The sequence below is a fragment of the Acinonyx jubatus genome, chromosome A1 (assembly GCF_027475565.1).
Source record: "Acinonyx jubatus isolate Ajub_Pintada_27869175 chromosome A1, VMU_Ajub_asm_v1.0, whole genome shotgun sequence".
Lineage (NCBI taxonomy): Eukaryota > Metazoa > Chordata > Mammalia > Carnivora > Felidae > Acinonyx > Acinonyx jubatus.
Genome location: NC_069380.1, coordinates 86,827,139 through 86,848,945, shown reverse-complemented (window position 1 = coordinate 86,848,945; position 21,807 = coordinate 86,827,139). Strand labels below are relative to the sequence as shown.

General features: G+C 42.5%; 1 protein-coding gene across 45 annotated transcripts in view; it reads left to right on the top strand.

Moving 5' to 3' along the window:
- The window catches only part of OBSCN (obscurin, cytoskeletal calmodulin and titin-interacting RhoGEF), a 158,777-nt gene that overhangs the window by 24,135 nt on the left and 112,835 nt on the right, over positions 1 to 21,807 (top strand). For 42 of the 45 annotated variants that reach the window (XM_053218847.1, XM_053218742.1, XM_053218689.1 and 39 more), the window contains 4 exons: positions 1,992 to 2,267; positions 4,974 to 5,249; positions 9,022 to 9,297; positions 12,953 to 13,228. In XM_053218847.1, the coding sequence (XP_053074822.1) occupies positions 1,992 to 2,267; positions 4,974 to 5,249; positions 9,022 to 9,297; positions 12,953 to 13,228 (1,104 nt within the window). The remainder of the gene's footprint in view (positions 1 to 1,991; positions 2,268 to 4,973; positions 5,250 to 9,021; positions 9,298 to 12,952; positions 13,229 to 21,807) is intronic. The other 3 variants (XM_053218724.1, XM_053218836.1, XM_053218796.1) reach the window with 2 other exon arrangements.

The window sequence follows — 21,807 nt, the reverse complement described above, 5'->3', positions numbered from 1 at the left end:
TGACTTCTGTTGAGAAAATAGGCATTCCTGAACCAGAAAGTCCCTAGTGCATGAAATTGAATAATCTCATGTGGAAAGGTAGACTTATAAACACCCCATCTGGATTTGGGGTTCCAGCGGTACTGTGGACTTCTGTAATGTGAAAACTCTCCCATCATAGACATCTTAAAATGTGGGACAGAATGTAATAAAGTCAAGTTAAGTTAATATCTGGACTGGCAAGACGAAAAAGGAACATTTCCAGGTGCTAGAAAGGAAGAGGCACTAAGAAACTAAAGCAATGGGTGATGAGTTGGTGCACAATTGCTGTGGGGGACTTTGGGTCCCAGGGATCTGCATCTGACTTACACCACCAGCTTGCAAATAGGCTGTGGGGGCAAAAAGGAAGTGGAACAGAAAACAGCATACAAGGATGGAAACATTGTAAAACCACATCATTAAAGAAAAGATGGACCAATAAAGCAATATGCCTTGAGCTCAGGGAGATTATAGGGCACTTGTCTTTCTGCCTTGGCCCAGGTGGGTGGGTTACCTCACCACCGAGGCCACACTTAATACCACTGGCTAAGGAAACCATGCTAGATGCACTCACAATAAAATTCATCTAAGCACCGGAGGAATAATCCTACATAGAAGAGAGTTGGAAGTCACAGTAAAGATCAGGATTAGACCACCTGGGGACCTCAGATAATAGAACAACTATCTGAAAGAGTATTGAAATAAGCATACTTAAAATGAGTTATATGGGAGACTTGAAAATGTAAAAAAAAAGTAAAATAGTAAGAAAAAGAATAGGCAGATTCAAAAAAGAACCAAATGAATGGGAAGCACATTTGGGAAGCTTCTTGAATGGGAAACACATTTATGATAGACAATTTAATGGAGCGATAAGTAGCAAATTAGACATAGCTGAAAAAAAAATCACTGAATTGGAAGATAGATTTGGGGAAGTTACTCAGAATGAAGCAGAGATTAAAAAAAAATGAGATAATGACAGATGTGGGGAAGAGAAGCAGAAGGCCACACATGTGTCTAAAAGGACTTTTAGGAGAGACTGGAGAGAATGAGGAAGAAGAAATAATGAAAGAAATCACGTAGGTAATTTTTAGCACTGATTGAAGATGTGAATCCTAAGCTTCAGGATTTACAAGTGATCATGAGGAATGTAGGGAACATAAGTCCACAGATAGACACATCACAGTGAACCACAGAAAAATAAAGATTAATGGGAGGGCAGTTATCCTTCCTGCAGATTTGTCAACAACAATGAAGAGCACAAAGAAGGCATCACCTTCAATGTACTGGGGAAGATACTGTCAACTGGAATTCTGTATCCAGCCAAACTATCATTCAAAATTCAGAATGAAATAGAAATGTTTTCAGGAAGCAAATGGAGAGAATTTACCATCACAAAACCTTTCTGGAAAAAAATGCTGATGGATATACATCAAAAGGAAGAAAATTTAGTCTAGAGTGAACAAGTGGGTCCTAGAAGTAATGTGATGTGAAGCAAAAGAAGTAAGTTAATAAAAACCACATCCAGTCTCAAGGACAGGGGTTTAATTATAGGAATGGTGATTGGCTTGCTAGAAGTTACAGATTGCGTTAGAAGTCATTGTGTGTGTGTTCTTCTGCCTTGGGCATCACCCACTCTTGGTGACAGTGCACAAGAAATTCTCCCTGAAAATACCTGTGCTTTGATGTACAAGTGACAAGATATGCCTCCATTTGTTAGGATAATTATGGTATCACAAATGGTAAATGCCTAATCCTGTAACACGACACATACTGACCTGGAAATTATTTGACCTGGAGCCTTCAGATTCTGAGAAACAACATGTTCTTTGCTTTATGCATCTCCTGAGTATGGAGTTCTCTGTGTGGAGGGATCCAAGCAAGGCAGGCTTGTGCCCAAGGAATCCTGGTTTTGAGACCCAGAAGGTGGGCCCTTATTCAGTTCTAGACATTTAATTGTCCATTCCTATCCCCAGAACCTGTATTGGTGTTTGCCAAGGGACAGACAACACACAGTGAGGTACAGACCAAGGCGGGGGCCAGTGCCACACTGAGCTGTGAGGTGGCCCAGGACAAGACGGAGGTGACGTGGTACAAGGACGGGAAGAAGCTGAGTGCAAGCTCCAGAGTGCGTGTGGAGGCCAAGGGCTGCAGCAGGAGGCTGGTGGTGCAGCAGACGGCAAAGGTGGATGCGGGGGAGTACAGCTGTGAGGCTGCAGGGGAGAAGGTCTCCTTCCACCTGGATGTCATTGGTGAGTTCCTTGACGTCTGTCTTATGCTCCTTAAGCTAGTTGTTAAGGATTGGGGTGTGCACAGGTGACATCTAATGGTCTATTTTGTCATCATGCTTTCATATAGCTAGCAGTTATTAATTATATACCCATGGCAGCATTTTACGAATGCTTCTTGTCTTTTCACTTGTGCAAACATTACAACAACCTCAGAGGAGGAATTCTGAATGTTCTCATTGTAATATGAACTAAGAAAATTCTATAACTTGCTGATATTCACACAGCCAGAAAACCTAAGAGCCAGGGTTTGGGCCCAATATTCTGAGATTATTTATTTACTTTTTCTGCTTGAAAAACTTTTATCATGCATATTTATTTTGGTAGGTATTCTGGTACTTTAATTTCTTTTTTTGCTTATTTGAAAAAGTATTTATTTTGTCTTCAATTCTGAGGCCTATTTTCTCTGGGTATCAAGTTACATATGTAAATACAGTGGACTCTTGATCAGCATGGGTTTACACTCCACAGGTCCACTTATATGTGGATTTTTTCTATAAATACAGTACAGTATGTAAATGTGTTTTCTCTTCTTAATAACATTTCTCTGTAGCTTATTTCATTGTTAGAGTGTAGTCTATAATACACATATGATACAAAGTGTGTGTTAATTGACTATATCATCCGTGAGGCTTCCAGTCAACAGTAGGCTACTAGTAGTTACATTTTAGGGACGTAAAAGTTATACATGAATTTTTTTTTTACTGCATGGTGGGTTGGCACCCTTAACCCTTGTGTTGTTAAGAGTCAATTTTATATATTTTCACATTTTAAAGATATCATTCCATTGTCTTCTAGGTTCCATATTTTCTCTTAGAACATCAACTGTCAGATCTGTTATATTCTCTCAAGGGTTTTCTTTTCTTTTCTTTCTTTTCTCCTGTTGCTTTTAAGATATTGTTTTTGGACTTCAGAAGTTTTACTTTGATGAACCTGGATGTGGTTTTCTTTGTATTCATACCGGTTGAGGCTGTAGATCACCTTGAGTGTGTGGGTTTATGTCCTCATCAACCATAGGCTATCCTTGGCCTTTCTCTGTTCTGTCCTATCTCTCTCCTTTGTCAGAACTCTTGTTATATTTTATTTGACCTGTTTATGTTTCTCCACATATCTTGTTGCATCTTTCTCTCTGCCTCCTAATTATTTTTCTCTCTCTGCTTTATTCTGGGTATGTTGTTTACCTGCCTTCCAATTTTCTAAGATTGTATTCTGCTATATCTAATGTGCTGTCCAACTCACTTATAGTGTGTTTACTATTTTCAAGTGATATAACTTCCATTTTTTGATTTCTTATAGATTCCAGACTCTGTAGTAAATTTTTCATGTTTGACCTTTTTTTTTTTTAATTTCATTTTAAAACTGTATTAATCATGGCTGTATCCCAGTCTGAAAAAACAAAATAATCAATCATCTGATATTGTACTTTTTTCTTGTTTAGTTTTCTATTTACTCCTGTCTGTGGCACATCAGCAATGCTTCAATTGACTGTCAGATATTGCATGAGAAAACTTGTTATATGGATGATGCTATCTTATTCCAGAAAGAGGGTTGCTCTTTCCTGTGATAGACAGGGAGAGGACAATCAAACTTTGGCTCATTCCAGGACCATGTTGACTTGGGACCACCTTGTAGTTTTGTTCAGGGTAGTCTGACTCTGGTGGGCTCAGAGCATGGAATCCCTGAGATCCTTCCTGCATGTACATACTTGAGTTTAATGGGATATACACAATTTTTTAAAAAACGATGATCTCAAGTGTTGGTAAGGATGTGGAGAATCTGAATTATCACACACTGTCAGTGGTAGAGTAAGTTGTCACAATCATTATTGAACACTCTTTGGAAATATCTATTAAAGCCAAATTTAGCCATATGTATGTACTAGCAGTTCTGTTTGTCCCCAAAGAGACATACAAGACTGTTCAAGGCAGCTTTTACTCATCATATCCCCAAATGGGAAATAGCCCAGATGAATCACAAGAGGTAAAGCAAACACAAGCTGAGGTGTTCATACAGTAGAAAACTATCCATGCATGCAGCAGCATGGGTATATCTCACATTCTGTCAAGGGGAGGAAGACAGACCCAAAGAACACCCAATAGATCATGCATTCATGTGAAATCAAAGTCCAGGCAAAAGTAATTGATGGTGGCGGAGGTCAAGATAATGGTTACTTTTGGGCATGGTTAGTAGTGAGTGGGGAGATAGATGTTTTCTGTTTGTTGTTGTTTTGGTTCTGTGGGGACAGTCACACCAAACTCCACTGGGCTGTGCAAATGAATTAGTGCATTAATATGGGAGTTACCCTGTGGTAAGGTAGTCTGTGGTGGACACACCATGTGCTGGGGATATAGGAGTGAACAACCCCACCTGCCCACAAGGGCTGGCTGTCACCTGGGAAGGACCATGAACTAGCAGAGACAGGTGATGGAACAGCCTCTGCCACCTTGCACCAGCCTTAGAAATTGCTCTTGAGTCAGGACACATCCAAATGTACACTTGGGCTGTAGGACAGGAGGCTTATGTTTACAAACACACTCCAGCACTCTTCTGGGCATGTGATGGCATTTGCTCCAAGTAGAAAATTTACTGAACCCTGAGGCTTTCATTCCTGTGACCTAGGCTGGTGACAGATCTGTGTCTCTGAACCTGTGCATGCCTCTTTTTCCCCAGAGCGCTCGGCCATGTTTGCTAAGGGGCAGCCAGCATGCAGTGAGGTGCAGGCCAAGGCAGGGGCCAGTGCCATGCTGAGCTGCGAGGTGGCTCAGGACAAGACGGAGGTGACATGGTACAAGGATGGGAAGAAACTGAGTGCCAGCTCCAGAGTGCACATGGAGGCCAAGGGCTGCAGCAGGAAGCTGGTGGTGCAGCAGGCGGGGAAGGTGGATGCTGGGGAGTACAGCTGTGAGGCCGGGGGCCAGAAGGTGTCTTTCCACCTGGATGTCACAGGTCAGTTCTTATGGGACTGTCATAGCCTGTGTGGAGGTGATGGGATTGGCTTACATCCCCAGCCAACCATGGTGCTCTTCCCACCAGACCTCATGTGTTCACATGGCCCATTCTCCCAATGCCCTTACCCATGGCTGGGCCAAGGGAGGTTGGGTGGGAAGGGTATGAACAGAAGGGAGATTGTGCTCCCAGAAACCCCAAGTGCTGTTTCCACACAGTAATGGCAGTTGTAAGTTCCCTGTATCTGCTCAGAAATTCCTGGGTGTTCTTTGGTACCTGGACCTCTGGCTGTTCCCTGCACTTGGAGTCTGAAGTAGACCAGGCATTTCTCACCCCTGATACATGCATTTTCCTCTGCTTAATGTCCTGGCAGCTCCCAGGTGCCCTCATCTAGCAACATGTTGTTTCACCCTAGGGAGAGATGTTTGAATTTCATTAAACCAGGATAAGGAGTAATTTATTCCAGCCAATCATAATTGGATGTATCTCAGACAGAACTATGGACTATCAAAGTTTTAGGCATTCTGGGACACCCTTTCCTCCTTGCACATGGACACGGAAGTTATCTTGCACATGGACACGGATCTAGCAAAGTCTAGATCCCTGTTCTCTGCAATGTCTGCACAAAGCAAACTGAGAGCAGAGGGCTGACAGATATGTGATAGACACATGTGAAGTCTGGATTCTCTTTTTGAAGCAAATATTGCTTCCCCTCTCTTAGAACATTCTGTGTCAGAATTCCCCTTGGGGTATGATTCATCGATTTAGAAATGGAAAAGAATAAGTGGCTTATCTTACACAAGCACACTTTGTTAAAGATGAGGTCTTTAACAGCTGCTGTCTGGTAAAGCAGCATTTCATACCATTTTCTAGAGACTTGTGTGTCTGTCCATTTCTGGCTGGTTCACAGAAAAGGGTCCGAACTAAATGTATTTTCCTTTCCTTATGAGTCTTTTTAAAAATTTTTAAAATGTTTTTATTTATTTTTTTGAGAGAGAGAGAGAGCAGGGAAGGGGCAGAGAGAGAGGGAGACACAGAATCTGAAGTAGGCTCCAGGCTCTGAGCTGTCAGCACAGAGCCCGACACGGGGCTCAAACTCATGAACCATGGGATCATGACCTGAGCCAAAGTCAGATGCTTAACCAACTGAGCCACGCAGGCACCACTCCTTATGAGTCTTAATGGCAAATAAAAATGGGCTGCAGTCCTACGTTGGCTTCTAGGTGCCACCACCTGACTGTTTGGTATTGTATCCGTAGAAAATTATTTGTTGGTGTATGCAGATACCAAAAAATCTACCATGTGTCTTTTTTTAGTGTTATTTTCAGATGATATAACAAATTATTTTATGGTACTACATATGAAAAGGTTTGACAAATTGACCAAATTCTTAGAAAACCAGATAAAAGTGACACAAGAAGATTTCAGCACCTCAAATAGTCCTAGAATGTTTTAAACAAATAGAGATGTAGTAAATAATCTCACACCATGTGCACTTTCTCACTGGTAGATTATGTGAAATGTTCTGTAAAGAAGTTAGTGCCTATTCCTGGAGATTTTTCTAGAAAAGAGAAGAGGAAGCTATTTCTGATTTACTTCACAGAGACAGTATAATGTTGATAACCAAACTCTGAAAAGCAAAGGATGAAAAATTCAAATTACAGGTCAGTCTGTTATGGATTTTCAAGGTCAAAATCTTAAACAAAACATTAGGAAAATAAATTAGCAAAGTATTTAACAGATAATACACCATGATGAAGGTCATAGTCTAGGAGTTCAAGGCTTTTTAAACTGGAAATATTAGCAGATCAGTATAATGCATGGCATTAACAGACTGAATGAAAAAGAATGAAGTGATTACTCCATAAATGCAGAATATAGTAGCTGATAAAATTTAACATCATAAATCCAGAAGAAGTGTATGATAAAGTTCACATCAATTCATGACATAGAATTCTTAGGCAATTATAAATAGAATGGTTCTTTTTTCAGTTTATAAATGATGCTGCAGAAAAACCAGCTAATCACACAGAGTGATCTGTGAGACAGGGAACTACCCAAGGAAGCTAACCGCTATCACTTTTATCCAATGCTATGCAGCATAGTTAGGGGGCAAATAAAGTCAACGGAAGTTTGAAAAAAAAACAAAAATAGAATTTATGGATAATATGATATATCCAAAAGATAAATTATTTGACCTAGAAAGTTGATAAAGATTACTGTGTAAAAAGTCAATATTGAGAAAACTCTTGTATCTGTGCTGCCAAGAGACACTTTGAAAATGAAAATTTAAGAGTTATAAGAGCATCAAGACTATCATGTTTCTAATTCCTAGTTTGATAAAGAGATGCTGGGTGGCTCTGTGAGGGTAAATTATTACATGTTATTGAGAGACAGTCAAGAGATGGAAATAAATGGATAGAAAACCATGGAAGAAACAGGCATACCTGATACTAATAAACATCCAAGCAAATGGTCATTTTTGGTGGTGGTAGTGGTGGGGACTTTGAAAATTGACAAACAGATCATCAAGGCCACACACAGACAATATACCTCTTGAAGGAGAGCAAAGGGTGAGCATTTGCTGGACCAGGTATCAGAACTATTACAGATAGAGTGATTGAGAATGGTGTCTTGATGCCAGGAAAGATACACTGACCAAAGAACCAGAATAGTGATCTCAGAGACAGACCCATGCAGGAACTGATGACGCCATCCCTTCCCCCTCTGTGTGTGTGTGTTTAATGTGGAACTGTGTACGAAGTAGAGACAGCATGGTTTTAAACAAATGGTGCTAGGACCATTTAACCATATGGAAAAGGATTGGACTAGTAACTCATACCACTCACAGTCAACCCCTGGTGTTCTCCTCAGAGCAGAAGTGAAACCATATACTCTCAGGTGGTAATGTAGATGTTTTTAATTGCTTCAAGCTTAGGAATGATTGCTTAGAACAGAACACAAGTGCACTAACCACAATGAAACAAATATGAAATATATGAGGACATTAACCTAAAAATGTTGAATCATCAGAAGACAGCACAAAAAAGACAAGCCACACAGATGTGGAGGATATTTACAGCACACGTAATCACCAAAGATATGCCTTCATATATATAAAAAGATCCTAAAAACAAGCATAGAAAGGACAGACAATGCTATTGAAAATTGGGCAAAAGCCTTTAGCAAAAGAGCAAACACTAATAACCAAAAACACTGGAAAAGGTAATTCACTTTGTGAATCATCAGGACCAGGTAAGAGACAGCCCTGGGAGGTAGAGCTCCACTGCCTACAGTTGCTAAGAGTTGACAACACAGAGTAGGTGACAGTGTGGAGGTTCAGGGACTGTCTTGCACTGTGGGTAACATGCTCTTTGCACATTCATGTGCAAGACTCTGTATCATCTGGGAAAGTTGAAGTGTGCACACATCATGACCCAACATCTCCTCACCCAGAAAAGCGTGTACATAGGAAAGTCTCTCAGAGTCCTCGCATGGAACAGGGATAGAATATATGGTCCCCACCTGGAATAGCCCAGGAGGAGCAGTGATGGAATGTATGGTCCCCACCTGGAACAGCCCACATGGAGCAGTGGTGGAATGTATAAATAAATTGTGTTAGTTGTTGCTGAGAAGGTGGTGAGGCTTCTCCAGGCCACACAGCTGGTGCAGAGCCTGGATAAGATTCTACCACCTCCCCATTTAGTTCTTCTTTCCCGTGTGCTACATCTTGAATTACTTTTTGACTTTGTGTGTCCTTCCCTGTCCCCAGAGCCCTCAGCTGTGTTTGCCAAGGAGCAGCCAGCATGCAGTGAGGTGCAGGCCAAGGCGGGGACCAGTGCCACACTGAGCTGCGAGGTGGCCCAGGACAAGACAGAGGTGACATGGTACAAGCATGGAAAGAAGCTGAGTGCCAGCTCCAAAGTGTGCATGGAGGCCAAGGGCTGCAGCAGGCGGCTGGTGGTGCAGCAGGCAGGGAAGGCAGATGCCGGGGAGTACAGCTGTGAGGCCGGGGGCCAGAAGGTGTCCTTCCACCTGGATGTCACAGGTCAGTAATCTTTAGGGTAGTGAATTAGCCTTGTTTGAGAGAATGGGACTGACTTTGAGCGCAGATCATCCCTAGTGTTCTCACCATCAGTGATCTTCCATCTCACATCCTCCTACCTTCCTGTTTTTCCTCCCATGGTAGGGTCAAGGGTGGCTGGGTTGGACAGGTGTGTAAGAATGAAGGGGACCTCTTGTGTCCATCTTCAGTGGTGTTTAGAACACTGATGCTTAGTTATATATTCCTAGAACCTACCCAATTTCTTTGTGTCCTGGAGCTCTGAATCTACTTAGCATTTGGGTCTGAATTAGACCAAGTGCCTCTTGTAAATTTCCTCCTATTGGATGTTCTGCCAGCTATCAGGTTTGTTCACTCAGAATCACAGGCAGGTTATCACAAGCCAGATGTTTGGATCTCACTGACCAAGGATAGGAGGATATTTCAACTACCCATCCATACTTGTAAATACCTCAGACTGACTGTGGATTATCAAAGTTTAGACGTTCTGTGAATCTCTTCCCTCCTTGCACATGTGTAGAAAAGCTCTTTCTGCGGGGCGCCTGGGTGGCGCAGTCAGTTAAGCGTCCGACTTCAGCCAGGTCACGATCTCGCGGTCCGTGAGTTCGAGCCCCGCGTCGGGCTCTGGGCTGATGGCTCAGAGCCTGGAGCCTGTTTCCGATTCTGTGTCTCCCTCTCTCTCTGCCCCTCCCCCGTTCATGCTCTGTCTCTCTCTGTCCCAAAAATAAATAAAAAACGTTGAAAAAAAAATTAAAAAAAAAGAAAAGCTCTTTCTGCACCTGTGTGCTGTAGCATCTAGATCCATTCCATGTTGCAATGTCTGTGCAAAGTATACAAAAGCAGAGATCGGTAGATATGTGCCTGTGATATGTACCTCTGATGTACAGGATATTCCTTTTAAAGCATATCTTTTGTGTTCAGTTAAAACATTCTTTGTCAGAATTCCTCTTGGAGTCTGATGTATAAATTTGGAAATAGGAATAAATAGCTTAAGCTGTATCAGCACATCTTGTTAAAGACAAGTGACTGTAATGGCAGACTGACTGGTGGACCAGTATTTATTTTGTTGCATTATGTAGTGATTAGTGTGTATTTGTGCTTTCTTGGCTGGTTCGTAGAGAAGGTTGAGAAATGTATTCATTTTATTTTGTTAAGAGGGTCTTTTGTTTTGTTTTTGTTAGGAGAGTCTTAATGTTCAGTAAAGGTCTGACATTTGACTTCTAGGTGCCACCACAAAACAGTGTGGTATTGTATTTGTATTCAGTGGTTTGTGTGTGTATATAGATACAGAGAAACATGCTAGTTATATTTGTGAAACGTTATTTGAAGAGGACTTGAAAACTTACTTCATACTAAACATTTTAAAAGTTTTAAAATTTGATAGAAAACTACATCAAAAATGACATGAGTAGAAATAGAAAACTGAAACAGTCCTATAACTTTTAAAGAAATGGATCCAGAAATATAAAAAAAAATATTTCATAGAAAGAGTCTATGTTCAGTGGATCTACTGATTAGTTATACCAAATATTTCTGGAAAGACATTATTACATTTTCATAGAGATTCTTCTAGACAACAGAAAAAGGGTGTACACTCTCCAACTCATCTTATGTAGATGTAGATAAATAATATTGATGTTGAAATCTTACAAGGAAAACATGTAGAGTTAAAATTACAGGCCAATGCTTGGGATTCTGTGTCTCCCTCTCTGTCTGCCCATCTTCTCTCTCTCTCTCTCTCTCTCTCTCTCTCTCTCTCTCTCTCTCTAAAATAAATAAACATTTAAAAAATTAAAGGGAGACCTGGGTGGCTCAGTCGGTTAAATGTCCGACTTCAGCTCAGGTCATGATCTTACGGTTTGTGGGTTTGAGCCCAGCATTGTGCTCTGTGCTGACAGCTCAGAGCCTGGAGCCTGCTTCAGATTCTGTGTCTCCCTCTCTCTGCCCCTCCCCTGCTCATACTCTGTCTCTCTCTCTCAAAATAAACAAACATTAAAATATTACAGGCCAGTATCTTATGAATATCAAAGCTAAAATCTTAAACAAGACATTAGTCAACCAAGTAATCCGACACATGAGGCAGGCAATACACTATGATGGAAGTCATAGTTCAAGAATGTCTGGTTGCTTTAACATTAGAAACATTAAAAAAGCAAAACAGTGCATGATATTAACAGATTGAAAGAGAAAAATGTTGTGGTTATCTCGATAAATGCTGAATAAAAATGTTTGATAAAATTTAACATAATCTCATAATATAAAATTATTAACTGACTATAGATAAAGGGTTTCTTCCTTAATTTGGAAAACAGTACTACAGGAAATACCAGCTAGAATCACCCTTAAAATGAAAGAGACCTGACTTTGTGATTGGAAACAAGGTAAGGAGGCTTTCTGTCCAACAATGGGCAATACAATAAGGAGGAAAATAAGACAAAGGTATAAAATATGGGGACAAACGTGGAATTTACAGATAATATCAATTTCAGAAAATCCAAAAGATTAATGATTAGACTTTAATAAGAGACTTGGAAAAATTAAAACTTAAAAAAAAAAGCAATATACAGAACAGACCACACACACACACACACACACACACACACACACGCACGCACACACACACACATCAACTCCAGGTGGGTAGAGACCTGAGTGTAAAAGGTAAAACAATTAGCTCTTAGCAGGTAATGCAAACTATTTAGTGACATAAATGTAACAAAAGACTTAATAAATGGGTTAATCACAAAGGACAAGTTGGTATGTTTGTCTGTATTAAGAACTTTGATCAGAATACACCATGAAGAAGGGAAAATGCAAGACACACAGATGGAGAGAATTTTAATAAGACATTTAATGACCAAACCCTTTAGCATTTAAAGTAACAAAGAGCTTGGGGTGCCTGGGTGGCTCAGTCAGTTGACAGTCTGACTTTTGCTCAGGTCATGATCTCACAGTTCTATGAGTTCGAGCCCCACATCGAGCTCTGTGCTGACAACTCAGGGCCTGGAGCCTGCTTCAGATTCTGTGTCTCCCTCTCTGCTCCTCCCCTGCTCACACTCCATCTCTTTCTCTCAAAAATAAATAAATATTAAAAAAAATTTAATTAACAAAGAGCTCCTGAAAATGAATATAAGAGAAACATACAGTGGTATTGAAAATGGGGCAAATCTTGAACAGTGACATCATAAAGAGGAAATGCTAATGGCCAAAAACATCAGAAAATGTGCATCACTTTATCAGTAATGGGACCACAGGGAGGGACAACTTCAGTCCCACCAAGTTGCCAACAGTTGACAACACAGGGGAGGCAAGAGTGGGAACTCCCTCCCTGACAGTCCTGTGGAAAGACTCTGCATCATCTGAGAAGGCTGGGGTGAGCATGTATCACAACACCACAGATCCTTTCCTAGAGGAGCTTGTGCAGAGGGATGTCTCCAGTGTCCACACCTGCAGCAGCAACATGGAACAGTGATAGAATGTATAGATAGATTGTGGTTACCCATTTCTAGGAAAGGCAGGGGGCTTCTCCAGGCCTTACAGCTGGTGCAGAACCTGGAGAAGTTTCTGACCCCCTAGCTCACCATTCGGGCTCCTCTTACCAGAGCTGCCTTCCTGACTTGCAAGGTGACTCTGTCCCCAGAGCTTGCAGCTGTGTTTGCCAAGGAGCAGCCGGCATGCAGTGAGGTTCAGGCCAAGGCAGGGGCCAGTGCCACATTGAGCTGCGAGGTGGCCCAGGACAAGACGGAGGTGATGTGGTACAAGGATGGGAAGAAGCTGAGTGCAAGCTCCAGAGTGCGTGTGGAGGCCAAGGGTTGCAGCAGGAAGCTGGTGGTGCAGCAAGCGGGGAGAGCAGATGCCGGGGAGTACAGCTGCGAGGCCAGGGGAGAGAAGGTGTCCTTCCGCCTGGATGTTACAGGTCAGTACTTGGGGGTAATACTCTAGCCTTGATGGAAGGTGATGATGGGACCATCCAGGATTACACCCGGATGGACTTTTGTGTCCTTTTCCTTTAGACCTAATCTCTTCATGTCTACCATTTGTCCATATGCTGTTTTCATCTCCTTTTTTCACATCAGTTTTGGGTCAAGGGAGGCCTCATGGGAAGGGTATGCATGGAAAGGAAAGGGGCCGTTTCTGTAATCTGGAATGGCAATTTGGTGCAACAATGCTCAGTCACATTCCTAGCACCTGCCCTGCTCTTTCTGGTGTTCCTTGGTGTCTAGGATTCTAGTTCCATCTTGTGCTTGGGCTCGAGGTCAACCAGGTATCTCTCACCCTTGGATATGGCACATTTTCTCCATTATATATTTTGACAACTACCCATGCCACCCATCAGTAGCTCTGACCAGTTTTTGTCAGTGAGAGGTGTTTCAATTCACTTGGGCCTAGATTAGGGGAGATTCTGGCCACACAATCATACTTGGAATTGAGATATCAAGAGTGAACCTTAGATTATCACACTTGAGGTGTCTGGGACACTCTTCCTTCTTTTTCACTGATAGAGAAGCTCGCTGTTACCTGTGTGTGACAAAATGTAGGTGCATGTTTTGTGACAGTGTCTGCTGTGCAAAGGGAAGGAAGAATGGGTGATTTGTAGATACTCACCTGTGACATTTAGGATTATTGTTTTCAAGCAAACCTCACTTTGCCCTTCTCTCCAGGTTGGAGATACACTCTCAGTGTCAGATTTACCCTTCTGGTTGCATTTGTAAACTTAGAAATGGGAAGGAGCAGGTAACTCCTGGCACTCAGTGTGCTTTGTCACTGAAGTGTTCCCACAGTAGCAGCCTGACCAGGAAAGCAGCATTTATTTTGTAGCATTTTCCTAATGTTTTGTGTGTATCTGCATCTGCTGGACTGGTACATAAAGTGTAAAAAATCAAAATTTTTTTCCTTTGTTAAGAAAACCTTAGGGCGCTTGGATGGCTCAGTGGGTTAAGCGTCCAACTTTGGCTCAGGTCATGATCTCGCAGTTCCTGAGTTCCAGCCCATTGTCGGGCTCTGCGCTGATAGCTCGGAGCCTGAGGCTGGCCCAGATTCTGTGTCTCCCTCTCAATCTGCCCCTCCCTGTTCACACTCTGTCTCTCTCTGTCTCTGTCTCTCTCTCAAAAATAAATAAACATTAAAAAAAGAGAGAATCTTGATACCAAATAGGGGTGGGCTCCATCCTACTCTGACTCCTAGTTGCCAGAACATAACAGTTCGGAATTTTATCAGCATATAATGATCCATGGGTGGGGGTAGGCACCCCAAATCCCATTTAGGTGTCTGTGAAATCTTATTTTAAGACAATATGACAATAATATTTTATGGTAATAAATTTGAAAAGTTGTGACAATTTGGCTAATTCCTAGTAAATTGTGAGAATGGACACAAAAAGATACAGAAATCTCAAATAGTTTTATGACTTTTAAATAAGTGGAACCAATAATACAAAATCTTTGAAGTCAAGTAGTTCTCTGGTAAACTATGTTCAATATTCTTTAAAATGGTTATTCTATGCTTGAGGAAATAATTGCTCTGGGGAATATAAAAACAAGATATATTTCATAACTCATTTTAGGTAGTGTGAGAAATAAGCCCACCAACTCAATCAAAGGAGGGGCACAGAGACTTGGAGCACAGTGAAACAAGGCTTTGAGCGATGTTCTTGCAAGAGCAGTGTCTGATGGATAGGCACACTCAGGGCAGTTACAGCAGACAATTTACCTCCTAGCACGCAAGTCCCTCCTGTGTTTCCTCATTGGCTGAGCACTGCGGGGATTACAGTCTTACCCAGACATTGCTTGTGCCAATGGAAGGCAAAAAGTAGTCTGATTGGAACAACTGTACATTCCCTAAGGTGACGCAGAGACTTTCAGCCCCTCCTCCCTTTGTTCTTTGGCACGTGTTCATTGCAAAGCCTACCAAAGGAGAGGGGAAGAAGAGCCAGGAAGTGAAGAGTCTAAGGGTTTGGGACTCCACTGTGTGTGTGGGGTACATACATATTTCCAATAAGTTGTAAATCTATTGTTAACTAGACACAATGGCTTTTATTTGGTATTCAAAAATGAATCATCTCCCTTACTTCTCACAATCCCACCTCTTCTTTTCTAAGTTGATTCCATTTTCATTTATATTTCCTTCATTTTTGAGATCTTACTCAAACATGTTTAGTAGGTGTTGGCTCTCCTCCTCATAGTAAGGTTTATTTTTCAATAATAATAGGTCATTTTGGGCATAAGCACAAACATTTGTTCATTAATAGCAATGAGTCTTTGGACTCATTGTCCAAAGAGTTTAGAATCAAAGCAACCATTCCTTTCCATTTACTAAAGCATACTTCTAACCAGTCACTAAACAAGTCACTACTCCCTGAGTTTTATGCTAGTTCATTGGCTAGAGTTGGTAGTTCCTGCAAAGCTTTGGTGATGGTGCCGTCTGCAGCAATGTTGGGGAGAAAGGTACAGCACTGGTCTCCTAACATAACACAAAAGAAAGACTCCCTCTTTCTCTGCTAGCATCATGTCTAAGGCTATCCTATTTTCCCATGCCATTCGAGTGGTAGCATCTAACTTACTGGCTACTCCTTGGAGTGCAGCCCTAGTGAAATTGATAGACCTTTGCTGATTTTAGCAGATGTGATTAATCCAGTCCACATTCTTATCAATGGTAAACCACCAGAAAACTGAGGACTGAAATCCAGCAGCTATCTGATTCCTGTCCTTAAGTTCATTGGAGACACCCCTGTAGGACTCCTATTGCACCAATGTACACATTGGAATAAAAATATCACTGTAAAGCCCTCTGGTTTCTGTGGTGAATGTCACTGTCTTTATCGGTTTGATGGAATGCCAAAGTGAATGAAATGGCCATTTGGACTAATGCACAAGTTCCACTCCAATTGGACAGAAACTGGTTAAGTAGGCTCCTCTTCCCAAAGTATCACCAAACATCTGCTCGTGGGATGTTCAAGTTAGAATAGTTGTGGCTCTGTTCACCAGTGGCATTTAGGATGTGCATGTGGGTCAGCCAATATCCCACAGGTTTGTTGAATTGTTTCCCTACTCTTGAGAGACAGGAGGAGTGATTCCTTGTCCCTATGAAGGAAGAGGGGATGGCCCTTGGGTCTGACATTTGTAGTGCATGAAAGAGCAATGACAGGATCTTGCAGGTCTCATTTCCCCAAACATCCGTGACTGATGGAGAGCTATCATGCAACTCATTCCTGCAGGGTCTGTATCCCATCCAGAGGGAAATGGAACAATTTGCCCCTGTGGCCTTTCTGCACCACAAACATAACAATTGCTTTTGTTAAACATCTGCACAGAGAAGTAAACACATTACACCCACGCATTAACATCTCCGCATCCAGTCTAGATCTTAAGGGTTTGTGTCAGGTCTTTGATTTCAACTTTGCTTATCTTCTTTGGATCATTAGTGGGAGAAATTAAATACCCCCTTGGATCTGTGGTTGGTTGAGGCATACTACAGATGAGATTATCAACTGATTTAAGGGACAGTAGTCCCTTAAGTTCTTAAATTCTTGTAACATCTACTCTTAATCCATATGTTCCAGGTGCTGCCCTTGGGTCCTGATCTGCAGTGAGGGGGCTGTTAATGGTTAGAAGCATGGGGTCACACTTTAAGTTCGGGCAATTTTTCAGTGGGATACCCTTAGATGGATGTATTTTAACTGTTAAAGTGTCCATGGGTTTGGCCGTCCATTCCTGAATCTGAGTAGTCTACGATGCCAAGTCCCAACTCCCAAACAAGGTTTGAGGTCCAGATGACTGTAAAGATCAAAGGTATCAATACAAAGATATTTATCTGCCTGTGATAGCCACCTCTGTTTTTCTAAATTCCCACATGATAGGATGAGGCAGGCATCAAATTTCAAAGTTTGAAGGGATTCAGTTCTAGTTATATTAATTAGTAAGCTAATGGGATAGGCTTGAGGCACTTCCTTTTTGGAATTTTCTCATCCTCTGGTGGTTGCCTACCCAAGCCATAGTATTCCCCAGTTGCAAGGCCAGACTCTAACCTTTATTGTACACTCTGAACTTCCTTTCTTAAGCGTAACTTTAAGGGGTCCTTGGTTGTCTTATATACCTCCCATCGTCCCTTCACCTTACTGTCTAGAGTCCGCTTTACCGGCCCCTTGACCTGAGTGTAATGAGTCCGTCCCCTTTCAGCAGTCACTACAACAGTTTCAGTGGTTACAAGGACTTCATAGGGGCCTTGCCAGCTAGGTTGGAGTATTTTCCTCTTTCCAACATTTGATTAATGCCTGATCCCCCAGTTGAAAGTGATGGGCTGTGAAGTGGCAGGGTCTGTGTGAGAGCCCTTTTACCCTAAGGGAAGATAGAACAGAGGATGTGGCCAGTACATATCTCTGAGGAACTGACCTTTAGTTTCCAGGGTGGGTAAGTCCAAGTCCAATGCCCTCCCTAAATAAAGTAGCCTATCAAGAAGCTCATAGGCAGACAACCCTGCTAGGAAGTTAAGCAAACCTATTGTGGCCTTGGAAACTTCGGCTCACTTTCCCTTGAAATCAGGAATTCATCTACATATTGAAAGAGTTGAGTGTCTGGCGGGCGGGGGGGACATTTTTATTATAGATTCCATACTTGACTAAACAAATTGGAGGCCTCAGTAAAGCCCTGTGGCAATACTGTCCAGTGGTATTGTTGCTTTCTCCTGCTTACAGGATTCTCCCATTCAAAGCAAAGAGATCTCTGCTCTCTGGGTCTAGTGGACATGCCCAAAAGTCATCCTTCAAATCTACTACACTAAACCATTTATGCCCATAAGGAATTTTACTGAGGGAGGTATAGGGATTAGGGACTGTAGGGTGTTGGGTCCAAACTATCTGGTTTACTGCTCCCAGGTCTTGCACCAACTGGTAGGACCCATCTGGATTTCATACTGGGAGTTCCAGAGTATTGTATGGGTAAATACAGGGTTCTAGCAACCCATCCTTGATAAGACCCATGGTCACTGGCTGTAGTCCTTTTGTTCCTTCTATTGGAATAAGAGACTGCTTCCTGCACACTGTTTCACCTGGTTGTTTTAAGTAAATCTTCACTGGGAGAATTTGAAGCCCTCCTCTGTTTCTCTTTTTGACCCATATCTCTGGATGTATCTTACTTTCTTCCTCCTCTATGAGGTAAGCTATGAGAACTTTAATTTGGCTCCTCTCTATCCCTATATCCAAACCCAGCTGTATAGTGAGGTCTCTGCCTAGGGGGTCGACTCCTGCTTCAGGAACGAACAGGAAAGACACCTCTGTTTCCTCAGTCTCAGTTCTTACAGTCATGGTTTCATATATACAAACCTGAAATTTTTCTCCTTTTATTCCTGAAACCAAAAGTTTTTGTGGTGAGAATTTTGTCCCCTGTGGCTTAAATGTTAGGGAGGAATGGGCAGCTTCGGTGTCAAACAAGAAGATTGTATCTTCTCCCTTGGGCCCCACCTTTGAATGTATCAAGGACTGCTGCTGGAGTCTAGCAAAGGGGAATCCCTGACCCCCTTTATCTTCTTCTTCCAGAGCCATAAGGGGGTCAGTTCCTCTTCCTTCTTCCATAGAGGACACTCCCTTTTAAAGTGGCCACGCGGTCTGCATTTATAACATTTCCTTTCTTCTCCTTCTCGCATTCCTCTCGGTTTACTTTGTTCCCTATGATCCCTCATTTCCCCCCTGGGGGATCTCTATTTCCTCCTTCCCTTTCAACCATCTTCTCCACAGTAGTCACCATAATTTTTGCTTTCTGTTGTTGCTTCTTTTCATCTCTCTTTACAAATACCTTTTGTGCCTCCCTGCTCAATTCCTCTATCCACCTTCTATAGCTTTCTGGCAATATCAGGCCAACTTCTGGAGACAAAATTAACCTTCAGGAAACCCTGCCCCACTGGGTACTCCAGATCAAGGCCTAATTATTTCCTCATTTGATCCTTAAGCCTCTGTAAGCAAGCAGTTGGGGTTTCCTCCTTCTCTTTCTGTATCTCAAAAGCCTTAAGGGGCACCTGGGTGGCTCAGTTGGTTAAGCATCTGACTTCAGCTCAGGTCACAATCTCATGGTTTCTGGGTTTGAGCTCTGCATTGGGCTCTGTGCTGACAGCTCAGAGCCTGGAGCCTGCTTCGGATTCTGTGTCTCCCTCTCTCTCTGACCCTCCCAGCTTGCACTCTGTCTTTCTCTCAAAAATAAATCAAACATATATATATATTTACAATTCCTTGATGATACTCTGAGATCTTAGAGCTGATCCCCTGATCCCTCTGATGATTGGTTTTCTTAATTTCTGCTTCCTCCTAACTCTGTGCCCAAGATCATCATTGTCCCAACCAGGATCTAGGTTAGGAAACTTCTGTTCCGCTGGCTGAACTCCTGGCCAGGTGGGTGCTCTCTCCACCAAACAGACATTGCACCTCTTCTGATTATTCCTTTTTGCTCTCCGGTAAATAGGATATTCATGATAGACATCAGCCTAGCCCAGGAATAAATATTAGGTCCACAAAACTAATCAACCTGATCTACCAAACCTAGTGGATCTTCCAACAGTGGTTTCATTTCCTTCTTGAAATTCCTCACCTCAGTACTGGTGGTGGTGGGCATTGACAAAACCAATCTCTCCTTGTCCCCTTTATTTTTTAAAAATTTTTTTTCAACGTTTATTTTTGGGACAGAGAGAGACAGAGCATGAACGGGGGAGGGGCAGAGAGAGAGCGGGAGACACAGAATCGGAAACAGGCTCTAGGCTCTGAGCCATCAGCCCAGAGCCCGACGCAGGGCTCGAACTCACGGACCGCGAGATCGTGACCTGGCTGAAGTTGGACGCTTAACCGACTGCGCCACCCAGGCGCCCCTCCTTGTCCCCTTTAAAAGGACCTTCCTTAATGGAAATAACTTAGGGCTCCAGCAATCTATCCTTGATAAGATCTGCGATCACTGGCTGGAGACTTTTTTTTTTCCTTCTATTGGAATAGGAAACTGCTTCCTGCAAACTATTTCACCCAGTTGTTTTAAGGAAATCTTTTTTGGGGGAATGAAGAGCTCCCAGAGGGAAGAAGGAAGTTCTCTATGTGCTTTTTACATTTTTTCAGTTCCCTCCTGAGGTTTGTATACAAACCAGTAAGGCATAAGGTTCCTCCTGTCCACCCAAATTCTCTGTTTTGTTCCCTCCTACCCCCTCCTGTGGGTTGACCTGGGGATTATAAGGAGGAGGAGTACAAGAGAGGGCGTCCCAAGGCTTCTCCTTTAGAGATTCCTAGTACTTTCCTTTTTTGTGTTAAGAGGAAACATAGAAGAGTTCTTGGTAGACAGCAGAGAGCATATTCCTTCACCTACAGTGTACTGGAACTTTGTCATTCACATAAAGGACTAGAGCCTGGCAGACCCAGTCTTTCTCTGAGACAAACTGAGGCCAAAAAACAGAGGGCCCTTTAACTGGGTCTCTTGTCCAAACAAAGCAGCAGAATTTGATCATTTTATGTTTGTCCTTGTTCCCTGTGTAAGGAGCATCCTCCCAGTACTGTAACATTCGCTCCAGTGGACTATCTGGGGGAAGCTGAAGAGACCCCACCTATTTCTGGGTCTCTTTCCTTACCCCTAGGCCTAGAATTTTTGTTCCCCATCCTTGAAAAGGCTGGTTCCTGCTCCTGAGCTTCCCTGGGGTGCTCGATCCCCCCATTAATGGAGGTTTCCTGGACTCTCCAGAACCCACTTTGTCTCCAGCCATTTCCCTCATAGGAGAATGGGACTGCAGATCTAGACTCTGCATTGTCTTCATATCTAGGGTATGTCTCAGTCATACACACTCAGCTTCTAAGGATTTCCTGTCCCAAGGCAGTACTTGTAGTCAAATTTTCCTACCTTGGTCTGGGTGATGAGGTTTTGGGATGATGGTAAGGGTTCATGGGGTCTGAAGCTGAAGACCAAGAAAGAATTCTTGAATACGTCTTTGGTGCAAAAAGTTGATTTTATTAAAGTATGGGGACAGGACCCATGGGCAGGAAGAACTGCACCGGGGTCATGATGGGGTAACTCATTCTATACCCTCAGGCTGGGAAGGGGTCAGGGATAGAGTAAGTCTCTAAGGAATTTTGGAGGCAAGGTTTCCAGGACCTTGAAAGGCTAGCTGTTGTTAGGAAAATGCCATTTATTACCATTTAGTAAAACCTCAGCATGAGACCCTTCAGATGTACATTGGGGGCCATAAGCTTGGAGCATGATTGCCAGCATGTATCTTGGGGCATTTGAGATAAAGGAAATAGACTTACAGGATCCTTGAGGTTGGGGATAGTGTTCAGCCAAGATTCTCTTTTGCCCCCAACAAAGTGTCATCATTGAGGCAGCTGAGCTCCTAGAGGAAGGTCACTTTGCCTGTGTCAAGGACTTGTCAACGGGCTGTAGGCAGGAAGGGAATTTCATTTTTCATTTGCTGTAGTTTCCCCACATCATGGGGGCCAGCACTTAAACCCCTTTCCTTTGTTCTTGGGCAGCCAAGAGTGTCCGA